This window comes from Urocitellus parryii, chromosome 15 (assembly GCF_045843805.1).
Source record: "Urocitellus parryii isolate mUroPar1 chromosome 15, mUroPar1.hap1, whole genome shotgun sequence".
Taxonomy (NCBI): Eukaryota; Metazoa; Chordata; class Mammalia; order Rodentia; family Sciuridae; genus Urocitellus; species Urocitellus parryii.
Window position 1 is genome coordinate 48507244 of NC_135545.1, and position 19251 is coordinate 48526494.

The 19251-nt window shown below is 48.9% G+C and overlaps 1 protein-coding gene and 1 non-coding gene across 2 annotated transcripts; one reads left to right on the forward strand and one right to left on the reverse strand.

Moving 5' to 3' along the window:
• Positions 1 to 2876: 2876 nt before the first annotated feature.
• On the forward strand, positions 2877 to 2948 carry Trnav-uac (transfer RNA valine (anticodon UAC)). Its single transcript has one exon. It is a non-coding gene; the product is annotated as a tRNA-Val (tRNA).
• A 10446-nt stretch (positions 2949 to 13394) lies between these two features.
• Positions 13395 to 17640, reverse strand: LOC113190115 (chymotrypsinogen B). Its single transcript, XM_026399254.2, has 7 exons — positions 17589 to 17640; positions 16237 to 16340; positions 16068 to 16147; positions 15886 to 15964; positions 15491 to 15671; positions 14598 to 14731; positions 13395 to 13556 (listed from the first exon to the last, which is right to left on the reverse strand). Exons 1-7 carry the CDS (start codon positions 17638 to 17640, stop codon positions 13395 to 13397), a joined length of 792 nt encoding a protein of 263 aa, XP_026255039.1.
• Positions 17641 to 19251: the final 1611 nt, after the last annotated feature.

The window sequence follows — 19251 nt, forward strand, 5'->3', positions numbered from 1 at the left end:
AATGTGTACCTGGGATGGGTGGCAACATAGCAACAACTGGCAGATCTAGGTGAAGCCTGTCTGGGTGTTCTAATTTTTTTTTTGTCATTGTAGAGGGACATCATGCCTTCATTTGTTTATTTTTATAGGGTGCTAAGGATCGAACCCAGTGCCTCACACATGCTGAGCAAGTGCTCTGCCACTGAGCCACAGCCCCAGCCCCTCTGGGTGTTTATTAAACACTTTCTACTTTCTGATGTAGGGGTCAAAATGTTGACAATAATACAAAAGAATGCTGCAGATCAGTATATACATAATGATGGTGTTTATGGAAGTAGATGTTTATATGCATAAATGCAGACCTGTTATAATCCTAGAAGCTAGCTAGCCCTGACGACAGTTCCCTATAGGGATTTGATAGAAGGGCTTTGACTTCCCATCTATTGCAATCTATTCCAATCATTTTAAGCAGTAGGGTTCAATAGTGATGTCTACATTTCAAAGATTTTCCCTCTATTTAGAAGATAAAAATCAGTGCAAGGTGATGAGCTCTATTTGGCCCATAGTGATATCCTCACATATTTCTAGATATATCTGTTATTAACATTTTTTTAAAGATTTTTTTTTTGGTCAATTGACCTTTATTTATTTATATGTGGTGCTGAGAATCGAACCCAGGGCTCACCTGTGCTAGGCCAGTGCTGTACCACTGAGCCATAGCCCCAGACCTGTTATTAACAACTGAGGACAGTTTTGTGCCCTATTTCTACCTACATTCTATCTCATCCTCACAGGAGTCATTTGTATCTGAAAAACCCCTCCTAGGATGAGTTCTCCCCAGTCAACAGTCATTACCATTCTTATTGCCTAAACTAAGCTCATCCATCCTTAAACACCACAAGTCTATTAAAATGGCTGCAGTTATGTAATTAATATCAGCTGATGAAGTGTGGTGTCAGGTGGGATCTCTTAACTACCAAGTGGCTGCTTTCACAGCTGTAGAGAATGCTTGATACTGTGCGAGCAAACAGCACATATTTGACTTTCATTGTTCAGAGTGATCCTTTCATAGAAGTGTATTTAAAAAAAAATAGAAACAATGCAGGAAGTGTCAGGCTGTTATTGGTATAAATTACAGATGCTTTGAGACAACCTATAACTATCCCAACTATAACTACAGAGGTGACCATGGGGGCAACTGTTTTCCTTAGTGATTTACTCTCAAGGCCCTAAAAAAAAAAAAATCCAGATTGAGCTCTGTGTGCGCATGCGTGGTGTGCACGTGCACATGCATGTGCATGCAATACTTGGGATTAAATACAGGAGCATAGTTACATTCCCAGCCCTTTTTAAAATTTAATTTTTTGTGACAGGTCTCTCACTAAGCTGTTCAGCCTGACCTTGAACTTGAGATCTTTCTGTCTCAACCTCCCAAGTAGCTGGGATTATAGTCATGCACCACCATGCCTGCTGTAAATTAAAAAAAGAAAATGTCTTGGAGGCTGGGGTGTAACTCAGCGGTAGAGTGCTTGCCTAGCATGTGTGAAGCCCTAGATTCATTCTTAGCACAAGAAAAATAAGAACTTTTAAGTAAAAAGGCGCCCTGTAATTCCCATCAACAAAAAGTGGTTTTAGATGAAACTTGGCAAAGACAGGTTCTTGTAGCACAGCCTCTCTCAGGATTTGACTGTATTTCACTTAATCCTTCCACAAGCTTTGGAGGCAGCTTCCCAAGAGGGCGGTTTGCACAACACTCAGCTGGAAGGCCTTTCCGGGTTCAGCATCTTCCTGTCTGATATCACAGTCCATGCCCACTACACTTGGTTCTCTGGCCTGTTCTTATTTTGAAATTTTAACTTTGTACATTTTCTTTCCATTTTCATAATGGGTTTGTTTATTATCCAGGCTGTCCCAGTTTCCTGGGCTCAAGCCTGCTTTTTGTGTTAGCCTCCCAAGTAGCTGGGCACCGCCATGCCCAGATTATTTCCATAGATACCTGCCTTATAAGTGTTCAAATATTTTAGTTTGTTCACATTCATTTATGCCTTTATAAGTTGAAGCTGGTGTGGATAAACCTAGTTGGCATCATTCTGCTACTGGTCAACCCAAGGACTAGTCAAGTGGGGAACAAGTCAAGGGAACTCTTGGACCCTTCTCTGGAGACATCACTTGTCCCATGACAAGGCCATCACGGAGGCAGCAGGTGGCTTTGAACAGGCTGATGATCTCAGGAACCCAGCATGGCCTGCAGGGAGGGGGATGGGGCCCAGATGTGAACAGAGGTTGGTCCTTAACTTGCAGACAGATGTGGGTGTCCCTCCACACTAGGAGCATGCACAGAAGGGAACAGGGAGGCCTGCAGCCAGCTATGTTGACAATAAAGGCAAACTTTGTCCGAGATGCACACACAGCAGACCAGGGGCACAGCTGAGACTGGCTGTGTTCAGCTGGGTTGGCTGTCCCCTGTGGTCTCGGGAAGTCAAATGCCAATAACCCCTGTCACCACATACCCACAGTAACCACAGCACTGTCCTGACCTTTGCTTTGTTTGCACTGTCTCAGCTAGTAGTCAGGTGACCCATGAGGTAAGCTCACTGTTCTTTATATAAATGAAGTGACTGAGGTTCATAGAAGTTAAAGACTCTCATGGTGCACAAAGTGATACAAAACCAACTCTAAAACTAGAAAAGTTTAAAGTTGTAATTGAGCAATCACTGAAAAATAGAGGTGTATTTAGAATTCCAATAGATAAATCAGTGGAACTCTTTTTGGGGGGCAAGGGGAACTGGGAATTGAACTCAGGAGTGTTCTACCACTAAGCTATATCTTCAGTCATTTTTATTTATTGAGTCAGGGTCTCAATAAGTTGCTTAGGGGCTTGCTAAGTTACCAAGACAGGGATATAGCTCAGTTGGTAGAGTGCTTGCCTTACATGCACAAGGTCCTGGGTTCAATCCCCAGCACCACCAGGGAAAAATAATATTTAAAAGTTACTAAAACTGGCTTTAATTTACAATCCTCCTATTTTAGCTTCCCGAGTTGCTGGGATTACAGGTGTGTGCCACACTATGTCTGGCAAATTACAGGAACTCTTAATTTTTTTTTTTGGCATAGCAATGGGGGTCAAAACATTAACTCAAGGTGATACAACTTACTTAGGCAAGTGGACTTCAAGACCTATTACCAGAGACAAAGGGTAATCACAATAAGGGGTCAATCCATTGAACTACACCCCTAGACCTAACTTTTTTTTCCCCTTGGTACCAGAGTTGAACCCAGAGGCACTTAACCACTGAATCACATTCCCAGCCCTTTTAGAAAAATTTGTACTGTGAGACAGCCTCACCAAGTTACCGAGACTGGCCTCAAATTTGTAATTCTCCTGCCTCAGCCTCCCGAGTTTCTGGGATTATTGGAAGGTACCACAGGCACCTGGCAGCCCTAAACATTTTTAGCCTAGAAGACAGCAAGAAAGATGAACCCAAAAGGCAGCAAGATGACATGAACAAATAGAAAATAAAAAGTGACACATCTAAAATTGAACAATACCAGCTGGGCATGGTGGTCCACACCATGTAGTTCTACCTACTGAGGTGGAAGGATCCCTTGAGCTCACCAGGAAAGCAAGACCCCACCTCAAAACAAAACACCACAACCACCAAAGACCCAAATGAATCATATTAAACTGTCAAATAAAAAGACCAAGCCATATGCACTACAAGAGTCACATTTTAAATATAAAGTCAGATGAGTGGGAAGCAGGTAGGGAAAACATGCCACACAACCTGGAAACATTGAGCCTGATGATACGACTCAGGCAAAGTGAAATTCAAGACCTATTACCAGAGATAAAGGGTCGATACAATAAGGGGTCAATTCAGGAAGACGTAAGTGAGCACGTGCCTGATAAAAAGCTTCAATGTAGACAAAGCAGAAATGGGAAGGCAAAACTCCAAGTGTTGGAGATGTTACCACCCTCTAAGCAATTGAATTGATACAACAAAAATTTGATGCAGAAGATATGAACAGCACTATTTATACTCTATCAGGCTCAGACTTGAGCTTGCCTCAGAATCACCTGGAAGGTTTGTTAAAACTTCATTTCTGAATCCCTAGGTCTGGGTGCAACCCAAGAATTTGCATTAGTAGCATGTACGCAGGGGCTTCTGCTGTATTTGGTGGAGGACTCCCACACCTCGAGACCCCCCCAGTGATCAACTCCACTGCTTCTCTCCTGGGGCAGCTCCTGCCTCCTCAAATCTGCCATGTAGCCTGGGCCCCATCAAGTTCAGGTGAGAGCAATGAATGGAAGACCCGTTCCCAAGGCACATGCAGATGGAAGCATCTGAGGAGGCAGAGGAGGGGTGCCACTGAAGGCCAGATTTTTTTTTTTTTTTTATTGAGGCAATCTTGCCTACCGGTCATCTGTCGCTGGTTTCTTTTGATTGTGAAATTGAGTGGTCCCATGCATGTCTTTGGCCCCGTGTGGCCACGTTCTTAAGCACCTGCGTGGTTCCACCTTGCCTGCCTCGTGCTCGTTAGGGCGATTGCATCCACTAGCCCATTAGCCCAGGCTCCCAGCACCCATGTTGCCCTCTGCACCCTGGTCTGCAGCCGCGTCTCCCACCATCACCTTGGCCTGTGCAGGAGGACATCCAAAAAGCTCTTAGCCACGCAGGTGGCCCCTCACCAGCACATTCCTTCCTGCCCTTCCCTCAGACGTGGTCCAGCCACTCCACCCTGCTCACCACTGAGCCCCTGAACCCCTCTTCCCCCACCTGCAGCAATCCTGGCATTTCTACCTCAGTGTGCTTTGTCCACGCTTCTAGGAGTCGTTTGGCAGCACAGGGGCAACCTCTGGGGTCCCCAGCGGGGTGTTAAATCCTATGTCCTGAAATAGCGCTCCTAAACAAGTGAACTCTCCCTCATCCAGTTTAAGGGCTTGCCCCTGTGAGCCAATACTCGCACCGGGTTCAAATCATCCACTCCTGGCCACCCACAGCACCCGTGGACCGGTCCTGCAGCTCCCTCTGGTAATAGTCCCTCTCCTCTCTCCCCAGCCCTGAACCCCTTCGTGGCCAGCAGCAGAGGTGGGGGCAGCCTGGGGCTGGGTGTCTCCTGGAGGGAAGGCTGTGGATCACCTTCCAAGGAGGGGGGGGCAGCTCCTGATGGGGAAGAGGAGGCCACCTCCATGAACTCAAGGACTCGGAGCTCACGATGTTGGGGTGCATCCACCCAGAAGTCCGCTTGGCACATGTCAGGCTCTGCCCTGGGCATCGCTGACCCTTCTCAGTTGAGGTGAAGCCTCTCACGTGTGCGACTGTTCTTACAAATAAATCCCATCCGCAGCTTTAGCTCCGAGTGGAGATAAAAGCCTCCTTCTGTGCTCCCAAGGAGGCTCCAGCTCCCGTACATGGTTATAATTATAGCCTATGGATCACTCGGCTTTTTTCTGTTTCCAAAGTCTTTTTGGGTTTAGCCACCGTCACCTGATTTCACCATCCTTAGGGTGATTCTGTGCCCCCCTATTTCTCGGGCTCTGATTACATGGAACCCGCTAATGAATTCTCTTCCACTACAATACCAGGCAGTTCAGGCTGTCGGTGCTCCCCCCACGAACAGTCAGGGGGTCCTCAGTGTGGGCAGGTTGCCAACAACCCTAGCAGCCGCTTTCTGCCCCAGCTCCCAGCACCTACAGCCAATCGGGAACTCCCCAGGACGCAGCTCTGAGACCAAGAGGGGTGGGGAAGGACGTGTATCAGGGAGCACCCCGGGAGCCTTACCTGTGTCAGGGAAGCCGCAGGAGCAGAGTTGAGCCTCAGCAATGTCCCAACTTAGAGTGAAGCGACTAGGCCTTTAAATGCCCCGCTGACCAATCAGGACAAGGCTCTTGAGTCCAGGATGGGTCTCTGAAAACAGATTAGATCAGGTGAGACTCCTGATTACACTCAGGACTTTTTGCTTAACTGTGTTTTTCAGTTTAATACCTAACTGGAAAACTTTTAGGTCTATTTGAAATAATTTGGGTAGATGATTCTACTTTTTCAACTGCAAATCTTATTACGATTTAAACACAGATCAAGTATTTCTGACAAAAAGCTTCTGAAGGGAGATGTGTTGTAAATGCAAATTACATACTGGATTTCAAAGACTGCATAAAATGTAAAATACATCACTAATAATTTTATAATGTTGACTACATGCTGAAATGATAAATGCTTGCATATATTGGGTAAATATATTATTGAAATTAATACACTTTTTTTTTGGAAAACAGCGGCGCTGGGTTAGAAGAGAGAAGCAAACCTGGCTTGCAGTTTTCATATTGGCCACCAGGGGACGACCTTATCCCAGGACTGTCGTTTCCAGGTTCCCAGAAGGTTCACGCAGGTTGGCTGACAAGAGGCAGGTCTTGCGAGCAAGTGAAAAAGTAACTGTGACTCGTTTTACCTCCCGTTCATTTGTATCTGAATGGTTTTTGATATAATATATCTCCTTTGTTCCCTGTGTTTAAGAGTAGTTCTTTCCCACTGAGTTGGGAGTTTCCTTAAAACATTGAATTTTTTTTTTTTTTTTTTTTTTTGGCTGTGCAGCCATGGAACCCAGAACTTCATGCATGCCAGGCAAGCCCTCTACCACAGAATCATGCCCCAGTCCCCAATCCCTGCCCCCCTTAATATTTTAGATAGTTTATTTCAATTTCTACTTCTCTGCCTAGCCTTTCTCCTTTTGCTTTTCTCATTTCACATGTTTCTTTTCCAAATCAAGCTCAGGGACTGGCTCTCTCTAATTGCCCTTAGTAATTAAATTGTACACATAACTGTAGCTGTAACATCCCCCCATCAGGACAGCTACTATGCCACAGAGGAGCTACTTGGACAAACACTAAAAGAGAAATGCAGGACCAGCCCAGCTCTCTTGCTGGTATAGAGGGCTGCTGCCTCCACGCGAACAACTTAAAGGGACTTTGGAGGGAGTCACAGAGAACCACAGGAGAAAGACCTGGGAGAGGAAGGCACGATGTGACCTGCGGTGGTGCTCATGGCCAGGGGCAGGAGGCTGTTGGGTGAGCGGTGGGATGATGGAACAGAAATGGAACGGTGAGAAAGCTGCTCTGCTCCTCCCCAGCTCCCGCGCCTTGTGTCAGTGGGTGCTGCCCCAAGCTTGCCTCTGACAGCTAATCCAGGGGTCCATGGGGAAAGGGTTTCTGTGCCAGTGAGGAGCAGGAGGACTGGCAGACCATATCCTTGGCCCCATCCCGTGAGCACAAAATGCAGACTGAAGAAGATTCTCCGTGGGATAAGAAGTGGTTAGTGGCTTTCTGATGCCTGGGCTCTCCAAACTCGGGCTCACCCACAGCTTTCCACAGCCTCAGCAAAGGGATTGACACCGCGAGGGGTTTTGGCCTCTTTCCAAAGACCTTATGGGAATAAGTAAAATCACAAGATGTCTGAGAAGCTTGGCTACTTCAAAAGAAAATCCATAAATTGGGATTACAGATTCCATTAGAAACACAGATACGAGGGGGGAAATGAACCCACATTTTAAAAAGGCATAATCAATACTAAACAAGATAAAATGTTAGTGGTATCAAGTATGAAAAAGACAGTGGCACACGCCTGTAATCCCAGCAGCTCACAAGTCTGAGGCAGGAGGATAGCATGTTTGAGGTCAGCTTCATCCACTTAGCGAGACCCTAAGCAATTAAGTGAGACCCTGTCTCAAAATAAAAAATAAAAAGGGCTGGGGATGTGACTCAGTGGCTAGGCACACCTGGGTTAAATCCCGGGTGCCAAAAAACAAAAAGGAAAGAGAGAAAGAAGCCCCAGGGCTGGAGGGTGAGCTCAGCAGCAGAGCATTCACTTAGCACGTGCAAGGCCCTGGGCTCCATCCCTGCGGCACAGCATGGAATGAAAAAACAGGACAAAATTATAGGCATGAAAACTGGTGATTGAAGTGAGAAATGTTAGAGATTTTTTGTTTTGTTTTGAGTTACTGGGGTTTGAACCCAGGGGCACTGTACTCCTGAGCTACATCCCCAGCCCTTTTAAAAATTATATTTTATTTTGAGACAGGGCCTCATTAAGTTGCCAAGGCTCACCTGGAATTTACAATCCTCCTGCCTCGAATTTCCAAACTGCTGGGGTTACGGGTGTATGCCACCACACCAGGCTTTTTGTTTCTCTTTCTGCTTCTTCTGGGAGAGTTAATTGACCTTATAGTCTATTCATTTAAGAATTGTATTCATTTTACTACTGATTCCATCTGTTATGTTGTTGCAGGACATGGTGGCACACACCTATAATCCCAGCGCCCAGGAGGCTGAGGCAGGAGGATCATAAGTTTGAGGACAGTCTTAGCAACTTAGTGAGACCCTGTCTCAAAATTTAAAAAATGATTTTTAAAAGGGCTGGGGATGTAGCTCAGTGGTAGAGTGGCCCTGGGATCAAACCCCAGTACTAAAAAAAAAAAGATATCATTTTCCAGTTGAAGACAGATGGAGATAAATTCCTCAGATTGAAGACAAAATTGAAAAAAAAAAAAAAAAAAAAAACTTTGCTTGAAAAAATTCAAGGGCACTGCTGGACGATTCCACTTATGTCAAGTTCCAAAGCTGTCAAAACTGAACTATGGGGGCTGGGTTTCTGGCTCAGTGTAGAGCACTTGCCTAGCATACATGAGGCACTGGGTTTGATCTCCAGCACCACATAAAAAGACTAAACGAAATAAAGATATTATGTCCATCTACAACTAAAATATATACATATTAAAAAAAAACAGTGATTTAAAAAAAAACTAGGGGTGGGAGCTGAGGACGCATAGGGCACATGGGGTCTTCTGGTTTATTTCTGGACCTAATTGCAATGTAAATGTCATTCAAATTGTGGAAAGTCATTGAATTGCACACTTCTGAGCCATGCGCCTATGTTATTCTTCAATAAAGTACACACTAAAGCTGGAGACCATGTATTACAAAGTACCTCAAGAATTAAAAATGAAATCATAATAGAAATAAAAATAGTATTGAATACATTTCAGGGGCTGAGGCTGTAGCTCAGTGGTAGAGCGCTTGCCTAGCATGTGTGAGGCACTAGGTTGGATCCTTAGCACCATATAAATATAAATAAATAAAATAAAGGTATAAAAAATATAATAATATTATTTTAAAAAATTTAAGGATGGCACCAAAGTAGTACAGCCAGAAATATATTAGGAAAGAAAAAAGGCTGAACATGAATGAGCTGACTATCCAAATTAAAATGTTTTAAAAATCACACATGAATAAACATGAAGAAATTAGTAAGCCAGCATTACCCCGATACCAAAGCCTGATAAAGCATCGCAAGAAAGAAAAGTTAATGCCAACATCCCTCATAAATATGAATGCAGATGTCTTTGATAAGATACCAGCAAACCGAATCCAAAAATAAATTAAAAAGATTATACACTATGACCAAGAGGAATTTGTCCCAAGCATGCAAGGGTGATTCAACATGAGAAAATCAATCAGTGTAATATACCACGTTAATAGAATGCAGGGGGGAAAAAAATCACATGATCGTCTCAATTGATGCAGAAAATAACTTGGAGAAAATCCAACATCATTTCATAATAATAATAAAATTAAAGGCATTTAGAAAAGCAGGAATAGAAGGGAACTTCCTTGCCATGATAAAGGGCACTTGTTAAAAAAGAATTACCCTGGGGGCTGGGGTTGTGGCTCAGTGGAGAGCACTTATCCTAGCGCGTGTGGGGCACTGGATTCTCAGCACCACATAGAAATAAATAAAGGCCCATCAGTAACTAATAAAAATATTTAAAGAAAAAAGAAAATCTGCCAGATGTGGTGGCACCTGCCTGTAGCCTGTAATCCCAGTGGTTTGGGAGGCTGAGGCAGGAGGATCACAAGTTCAAAGCCAGCCCCAGCAATTTAGCATAATCCTGTGCCTAAAAAATAAAAAGGGGGGTAGGGGAGACTGGGGATGTGGTTCAGTGGTTCAGTGCCCCTGGGTTCAATCCCTGGTACCAAAATGAATAAATAAATCCCCACAGAGAACATCATGCTCAGTGGTGAAGGGCTGGGCCACAGCCCAGGAGCAGAGCCTCGCCTGGCTTGCACAAGATCCTGAGTTCCATTCCAGCCCTGCAGTCATAGTAATGAACTTCAGTGGTTCTGAGGTCCTAGGAGGAAAACTCCTATTTTCTATCACCCGAATCCCTGATGAGGTAGAATTGATCTGAAGATGCTAGTGCCACTCACAGGTTTTCAGAAGCACAAGGAGGTCTCTGTGAAGGAAGATGAAATCATACAGAGTTCCAAATCACCTCTAGAAGTTTTATCATATAGTGCCCAGAACTCAATTAAAAAAAAAAAAATTAGCTCTACGTGTGGAGACATCAGAGCATGTGCAAACCTCAACAGAACAACAAGGAGGCAGACCCACAGGACCCGGGGATAAGACTGAGATAGCAGCCAAACTCGGGGATGCAGGCCTGTAATCGGAGCGGCTCTGGAGGCTGAGGCAAGAGGATCACAAGTTCAAAGCCAGCCTCAGCAATGGAGAGGTGCTAAGCAACTCAAAAAGACCCTCTCTCTAAATAAAATACAAAATAGGGCTGAGGAGGTGGCTCAGTGGCCAAGGGCCCCTGAGCTCAATCCCTGGTACCTCCACGACCCCTCTCCCCAAAAGACTGAGATTTCAGCAGAGATCTCAGAAGAGTTTTAGAAGACTCAAAAGGAAATTCTAAAAGAGAAAGCTACAGTAACTGGGCTGGGGAGATAGCTCAGTTAGTAGAGTGTTTGCCTGGCACGCACAAGGCCCTGGGTTCAATCTCCAGCAATCAAAAAAAAAAAAAAAGAAAAGAAAAAAGAAAGAAAGCTACAAGAACGAACATTATTAGCTAAATGATTGGATTTAAGAGATGAAGGAAAAATTAGTACAGTGGAAAAAATCCAATCTGAAATAGGAATGAAAAATACAAAACACAACAAAAGAGTCACCTGGGAGAGAGAGAGAGAAGTCTAGCAGAGGTTTGTTAGTTTCCTGAGATGGTTACAACAAATGACCCCAAACCGAGAGGCTTCCAACAACAGAGATTCGTCCCCTCACGGTTCTCGGGGCTGGGAGTCCATCGTGAATCCCACGGTGCTGAAGTTAAGGTGTCAACAGGGCCACACTCCCACCTGTCGCCTCTCCAGCTTCAGGTGGCTGCAACACGCCAGTCTCCACCCCTTCACGTCCCAGTTCCTCCAAGCACAATCTCCTGCGGCTCTCTCGGGACACTTGTAATTGGACTCAGGAGCCACTTGGATAATCCAGAAACGCTTCCCACCTGGAGATTTGCGACACATTCACGTAGGCAGAGGCCCCTTTTCCTCAGGAGACAGCAGGCGTGACGTCATGCATCATTGGTGGCCGTGACTCAGCCAGTTACCATGTGTACGACTACCCTTCCTGAAGATGGAGGGAAGGGTCAAAAGCAGTATTTGGAAAGATGACAGCTGAGAAAGTTCCAAAACGGTTTTTTTGATCCATGATTTCAAGAGTCTCCAAGAACCCCAAGCAGGATAAATTGAACGAAAACCCCAATCATGGTAAAACTGCTGAAACCAAACCAGTCTTAAAAGCATCTAAAGAAAAATTATAAAAACCCTTTAAAAAAGGATGCTAATTCACAAAAAGGCGGGGGCACTAGAGAAGAATAGCATTACCTTTGATTAGGCAGAAGGAAGGGAAGGGAAGGGAGGGGAGGGGAGGGGAGGGGATGTGGGGATAGGAAAGATAGTAGAATGAACCAGACATTATTACTGTATGTGTATATGTGACTGCAGGACCAATGTGATTCTGCAACATGTGCACTCAGAAAAATGAGAAATTATATCCCATCTATGTATGATATGTCAAAGTGCATAAATGCATTCTACTGTCACGTGTAACTAATTAAAACAAATAAAAAAGTTAAAATGGTAAAAAAAAAAAAAAAAAAAAAACAGGAACAATAAAGACCTGCAGGCACTGACAGGAGCTGGGGCACCTTGTCACGGTGAGGCAGCAACAAAGGACCCTGTGGACCCCAATAAACATCTGGAGAGCTACTGGAGAAGCTCCGCTGGCCCAAGAAGGGACTCTGTGAGCTTCGATAGGCTGTTACAATGGATCACAATCCTCAAACGTGTCTAGATCCCCAAGTTCATGATTCTAAACACAAAAACAAAACCAATTGTATCACCGTTGGAGGAGGGTGGGGAACAAAATCGCTATCTTAAAAACTGGTAAAGGACACTGTGGGCCTGGTGACACATTCCTGGAATCCCAGTGGCTCAGGAGGCTGAGGCAGGAGGATTGCAAATTCAAAGTCAGCCTCAACAACTTAGCGAGGGCATAAGCAACTTAAGGAAGAGCTGTCTCAAAATAAAAAATAATAAAAAAAAAAGACTTTAACTCAGTGGTGCTTAAAAAATTCATAAAGAGCAGGTGTCGTGGTGCCCACCTGAAACCCCAGCTACCTCAAGGCAGGAGAATCACAAGTTTGAGGACTCCTGGGCAACTGAGAGAGAACATGTCTCAAAGTTTTTGAAAAGACTACAGATACAGTTCCATGGGAGGGTGCCTGCCTAGCCTGTGTGAGGCCCTGGGTTCAACTCACAGCACTACACACACACACACACACACACACACACACACACACACACGGTAAAGGGAAAGGTAAAAGTTTGCCCTGTTCTATGTGAACAGTGTCACTGGGACCTCAGTGATCTACGGGGGAGGTATCTTCATGGACAAACTCCAGGTAATCATGAGGACAAATGTTGACAAGGGACGCCACCAGTCTGCATCTCCTTAAAGAACTGATGGCATTGGGCTTCATGGTTGGCTAACCTCAGAGAGAGAGAGAGAGAGGCCAGTCCACCCGCCTGAGGAAAGAGCCAGCTCTGCTGTGCCGTGAGGAGTTGTGCAGAGGGCGTCAGACCTCTAGGACAGCAGCGCCGACACTCAGTGCTGACCTCGCTGGCAGCAGGGTGTGTGTGCAGCCTGTGCCGAGGCCGGGGTCTGAAGGGACACTGGGTAGGGAGAGGCTGTGAGCAGAGAAAGTGGCTGGAGCCTTGGCAGAGGCAGAAGGGCTGCTGCCTTCCAGAAAGCTCCATGGGTCCAGCTGGCTCCAGGAGGCAGGGCTTGATGCTGTCCTGCAGTGGAGTCCGGAGCAGGGAGGAGATAAAGAGCTCCGCTTCCTGAGGAGGAGGGGTTCCAGGACACCTGCACCCTGGATAGGGGACAGGAACGCCATCCCTTGGGGGCAACATGGACAACCCCATTCCCATGTCCCCTGGGTCACAGAAAGACACACGTGGTCACTGTTTCTGATTAGATCAATTTATTGGAAATCACTGGAGTGGGAATGGCCGGAACCATGGCTCAGTTGGCCGCCAGGATCTGCTGAACCCAGGGCATGAGCGCAGTGACGCGGGCATACACAGCAGGGGTGGTGGTGGAGCAGGTGCCGCTGCCCCAGGACACGATGCCCACCAGAGTCCAGGCTCCATTCTTCTGGCAGACCAGAGGGCCCCCAGAGTCGCCCTGGAGGAGAGAGAAGGAACTTGTCTCCAAGCCTGACGGGGTGCCTGGCTATGGGAGACCAACCTTGCACGTGACTGGGTCACACTCCCCAGCTGGGTGCTGAGGCGCTCAGTCACAGAAAGGTGGCAGAGCTTTCCCCACCCTTCTTGGGTTCGAGGGTCGGTGTCTAGTGCATGGGTGTGTCTTGCTACAGCCCCATGGGTGAAGCTACGCTCACCTGTTCCTTTGTAATATAACCCCTGGCCCTGTTCAGGATAGAATCTTCCATGGAATTGCCTTGTGTGTGTCCCCTCCTCTTACTGTGCCCTTGCGTGTGGCCTACCCAGGTGTACCTCCTGGCCTGACCAGATCTGGGCTCTGACAGCAAGTGGACAGCACCCAGGTGTCCATCAACCTGCTGACAGTGGACATCATGAAGATAGACTCAGCCCCCTGAAACCTGACCCCTGGCCTCATTTGAATAGCTTCCCCTCAATGAAAGGGGTCAGCGCATGCTCTCGCTCTCTCTCTTCCTGCAGACCCTTAAGGTCAGAGGAGCCGTCACAGCGACCCCAAAGAAAAAGGTATCTGTGTCTCTTGTGTGGTTATTTTGTGCAGCCCAGTTAGCCCAGTTTACCTGGAGTGACCCCTGGGCCTTTTAGTTGTGAGAACAGAAACCTGGCACCTGGCCGGGAAACGACTTTTGTGGGCACAGTGATCATGACCAAACTGCGCACATGTGGACTGGGTGGCAGTCCAGCTCTGCTCCTGGAGGAGCCTGGCCATCGTCTGAAGCCAGCTGGCTCCTCCAGCTCACAGAGCCCATGTGGGGACTGGATTCCCGTGGGCAGCACCGCACCAGGCCTGGCCAGGGGACCCTCCTTGGGCATCTTTTAGCATCAGTCTGGCCTTCTGGTGGGCACTGGGGAAGGTGGAGGTAAGCAGAGAAGGGCAGAGGGGAGTGGGCAGCTCAGGCCTCTGGGGAGGGAGGAGAGCTGTGGCCCTCCTGGCCTGACCAGGTCTAGGCTCTGTCAGGGAGTGGACAGCACCGAGTGGCCGTACCATGCAGGAGGAGACGCCGTTGGCCCCCGCACAGACCATCACATCAGTGATCTTGCTGCCCCAGGACTTCTTGCAGTCAGCAGTGGACACCAGGGGCAGGACTGCCTGCTGCAGCTTGTCAGGGGTCTTGTTGGCTGAAGAGACAAGAGAAGGCAAAGTCAGGGACCCTCAGCCCCACCAGCCACGGAGAGCAGGGGACCAGGAAAGTTCCTGATCCTTAAAATCAGCTGTGGGCACAGCGCCTGTCAGGCCCACCCTGCCAGCCCTGGGGCCTCCGCTCAGCAGCCACTGAGGGCAGGCAGCATGAGGAGCCCCTTCTTCCTTCCCAGGGAAGGGGACACCTGCAACCCGCCACTCTCAGAGAGGGCCAGGAAGCACCTCCCTCCGCCCCTCCTCGGCCGCTTCTGTCTGGCAACAGAACAGGGGCCTCCGCAGGGAGAAAATGGAGAATAAGCTGAGAGGTGGCTCGGGGCAGGTGAGCCAGGCTTCCTTCTCAGGACTCTGAACAGACTGGGCATTGATCTCCTAGCCATACGGAGGAGCTGGACACTCCCTGCCTGAGCCGGACAGACGCCCACACTGGACACGTCCCCTGTGGGTCCCACACAGGCCTGTGAGGCCTCCCTACTTGTGCCTAGGTTTAGGGGCTTTCTGATCAAGCATACCACTATCACCCTTTGACCTTCATTTTTATTTGCATTTGGTCGATTTTAAATTTTTAACTCATTTGGACATTTTATAGATTTTTTAAAAAGGAATGGGAAGATTTACGAATGTTGGGATTTAGAAAAAAATAAATAAAAGCCAGATAAGGCCCAGCTGGAGACTCCCACTGGTCCGGCAGCCCCAATGCCAGGGACAGCACCTGCTGTGCAAAGGCAGGTCACACTTACCATTGTACTTGGTCTTGCCCCAGCCGGTGGTGACACACTGTGTCCCAGCGGGGAAATCGTCATTAGCGTCAGGCAGGCACACAGCAGACACAGTCTGGGAGAAGCGGGCAGGCGTGGCCAGCTTCAGCAGGGTGATGTCATTGCGGACAGTCAGCATGCTGAACTTGGGGTTCTTGAAAACCTGTGGGCGAGGACCAGACAGGTGAGGCCCGTAAGCGCTCAGGGTCTGCGGGTTTCCAGGAGACAGGCTCTTTCCGGTGGCCCTTCAGGACCGCAGACCCACAGGAGCCAGGAAAAAGGATTCTGGGGCCATCCCAGCCCCACCGCGTTCCCTTCCTGTGCCAGCTCCTCTGCCCCTGAGCTGGGCCCCTGCCCTGTCCAGCAGGCCTGTGTACCTTTGCGATCTTGATGACCTGGATGTTCTCCTTATTGGAGCCCTGGTCAAACTCTCCAGCCACCACCAGGTCGGTTGTCCTAGGCAATGAGACATGGAGGGTTGAGGACGGGGAGTGGGCCCTGCGCCCTGCCTCACCCTGACTGGAGCTGGTAGCGAATCCCAAGGCTTCCCAGTGCTCACTTCACTCCACAGTGGGCAGCGGTGACCACCCAGTTCTCGCTGATGAGGGAGCCCCCGCAGAAGTGGAAGCCGGTTTTGTCCTGGTGAGGAAGAAGATGAGGGTCACTACTCCCACCTGGGCTGCAGCCTGTACCCCAGCCCGGCCAGCACCCCAGAATGCCCCTCTCACCTGCAGGGACACCTGCCAGGGCCAGGAACCAGGAATAGCATCCTCTCCGTTGACAATCCTCGCCAGGCCACTCAGCACGGGGTGGATGGCAGGTACCCCGCAGCCTGAGGGGGCCATAAGGGAGCCAGGTGAAGGGCTTTAGCTGGGATTCAATCTGACCTAAACTGCCCATTTTGCAGAATTCCTGATTTCTACTTCAACCCCCCAGTCCAGCTCAGGACCCCACAGAACAGTACCACCTCCTCTGGAAAATTCCCCTAGCTTCCCTCCAACTTCCTGGCTCAAGAGTCCCCCACCCACAGACTGCCAATCTCAGTCATGCTTCCAGGGATGCAGATGGACATGGCTGTCCCCACCCAGACCTGCCCTGCCAGAAGGCAAAAATGGGCTGGGCCATCAGACTGCCTGGGCTCCACCTCTAGGTCCCCCTTCTTCTCTGGAGACCTTAGACCAGTCAAGGCTGCATTCCAATTCTCAGCTTTCTCAGCTGTTAAATGGAGAGAACAATTCAGCTTCCCAGGTCAAAGCTTTGCTGTTAGATTGTTGGGAGCAGGGGATGTCATACGCCCTACTTGAGAGGCTTAGGCAGGAAGATTGCAAGTTTGAGGCCAGCCTCTGCAACTTAACAAGAGCCTGACTCAAAAAATAAAAAAGGACTGAGCATGTAGCTCAATGGTAGAGCAACCCTGGGTTCAATCACCAATAAAACAAAGAAATAAATAAAAACATCTTAGCAGGGTGCTGAGCTAAGTGGTGCACAGCTATAATCCCAGCCACTTGGAAGGCCAAGGCAGGAGGATTGCTTAGAGCCTAGCAGTTTAGGGGCAGCCTCAAGAGAAAACCAAAACCTTCCAAAAATAAAATAAAAATAATTAACAAGAGAAGATGTAATACCTGAAGCGAACCTACAAAAAGAACTGCTAAATCCTGACAGTAGAGACGTGGATGCCATTTTCTTTTTATTATCTCTTTTCTTCCTCTTTAATAGAAAACACAATGCTCAGCACGTGCCCAGCATGATAAATACGAACACTGTGTGGACGCCAGGGAGGTCTGTAGCCCTCACCCCACCAGCACCCCAGCTGGGCCCCTTCTGGGCCACAGACCGTGGCTGGGTGTAGGTTTGTCTTTTCCCCTACTGAGCAGGGTGGGAGGGCTCAGAGGGTCCCCTTTCCTCCCTGCAGGGGCCTGTGTCCTGCTCCTGGGGACAGGGAATGGGGCTCAGCCCTAGCTCAGGGCCATGCCCCTCTGGTTCCTCCAATGGGGCCCCGCTGCAGGGTCCACCGGGGGCTCAGGAACCTCCTCCCTGGCCTCCTCCCAGGCCTGGCCGGTTACTGGGTCCCAACACTCACCGAAGGCGGTCCCCAGGAGGGCGAAGCAGGAGAGAAGCCACAGGGAGGCCATGGTGCTTCGGTCAGGAAAGGTGTCGCCTGCCTGCCCTGAAGCCCCTTTTATGTCGCTGAGGATCTCAAGCCGAGGCCAGTCCCTCTGGCCCTGCCCAACCAGGGAGGCCTAGAAGCCGCGCTCCCTGTTATCCAGGGTCCTTGGGCGATAAGTGGGGGCCCAGCTTTCCCACTCCTGGCTCTCGTCCTGGAACACCCTGGGAAGAGGACAGCTGCTCCCTTCCAAAGCCACCTGCCAGCCTCAGCAGCCCCCGGCACCCCAGGCTCCGAGGGCAAGGCAGGGCCAGGCAGGCGCTCGGCCCCTCGGAGCCAGCTCATGCAGACTTTGCCATGAGGCAGAGCAGGGGATTCTGTCACTCCCAGTGCCACCGGGGGGCTTCCCAGCTCCTAATTAAATGCAGTCCCATCACAAGGTTCAAAGAAGCCTGACCGGGTAGTCCGGAGGCCCCCAGAATCTCTCCTGCTACTGGTCCAGGACCATAAACATGGACTTCAGGTTCTCGGTGAAGAGTGTTTCAACGGGGGGCACTCAGCGCGAAAAACAAAAGGTTGCATGGACACTCGGAATTATCTAGGGGTCACCTGTGCCCAGTCCCACCCACAGTCCCCGTGTGGAGAGGACTGAGAAGGAATAGCAGAAACTGGTCCAAGCGAGCAGGACAGTGTCCCTGGTCTCTGTAAAGTCAAAGTGTGGATTTGAACTTGAATCATTTGTTTTGGAGTTGTGTGTTCTCCGTCACGGAGGCCAGTCTCGATGCTTAACATCTGGTTGAAGTGGACCCAGGCCATGAGGGTCCTGCAGGCCCGGCCCGTGTCTGTGTGGCCCACAGTCCCAGCCTAACTGACACCCAGGCTTTTCTACACCCTAACCACCTGTGTGGCAGCCCGGGGTGCGGCCCAGTGTCAGCCCTGACTCTGAGCATAAGGAATTCATATAACCCAGGTCCCAGGCCTGGGTTATTTATTGAAATATTAATATTTGCAGGGGTTCCCCCTCACTCATTCCAAATAGATGGCCCACACATTTGTATTTTCCTTCTCCCAGGGACTTTTCCAGAGCAGCAAGCTGCAAACAGCCCAGTTAGGTCGACCGTGAGAGCTGACCTCACTGTGAACTTGAGAACAGGGGGCGCCTGTCCTGGGAAGGCTCCAGGACGAGGGAGGGGGCCAAGCCTTGAACCATCCTTTGGGGGATCCAAACTGGAAGTGTGGAGCCCCAGGAAGGGGTCACAGGGGTGCAGACAGCCACCACCTCATCTCACTTCCTCAGTGATGTCCTTACGCAACCGTGGTTTGGAACAGCAGAGGCTGGGTTTGAATAACAACCAGGCTTGTACCTTGCTTGTGGTGTCGGCTGCACTTAGAGCCACCGCACACTGATTGGTGGCTTCGCCATATATAAATACTTCAATATAATTATTTATTGATGGAAAGGACGGTTGGGATATGACTCCTCAGAGGCAGGACCTGAATGGGGCGGTTCCTTCATCTACAGAGGCTAGACTCTAGTCAGGTGTCCAGGTTCCAGTGTCTTGGAAGTGCCAGTACTAAGGGACCCATGTCCAGTGCCCCACAAACCCCTCCAATGTCCCAATGCCAGGCAGGCTGTTAC

Coding starts and splice junctions, on each gene's coding strand:
- LOC113190115 (XM_026399254.2), bottom strand. CDS start 17,640: ATGGCCTCCCTGTGGCTTCTCTCCTGCTTCGCCCTCCTGGGGACCGCC. Junction 15,672..15,885: donor AGGTCATCAAGATCGCAAAG/GTACACAGGCCT, acceptor CCTCGCCCACAG/GTTTTCAAGAACCCCAAGTT. Junction 14,732..15,490: donor GGGCAAGACCAAGTACAATG/GTAAGTGTGACC, acceptor TTGTCTCTTCAG/CCAACAAGACCCCTGACAAG.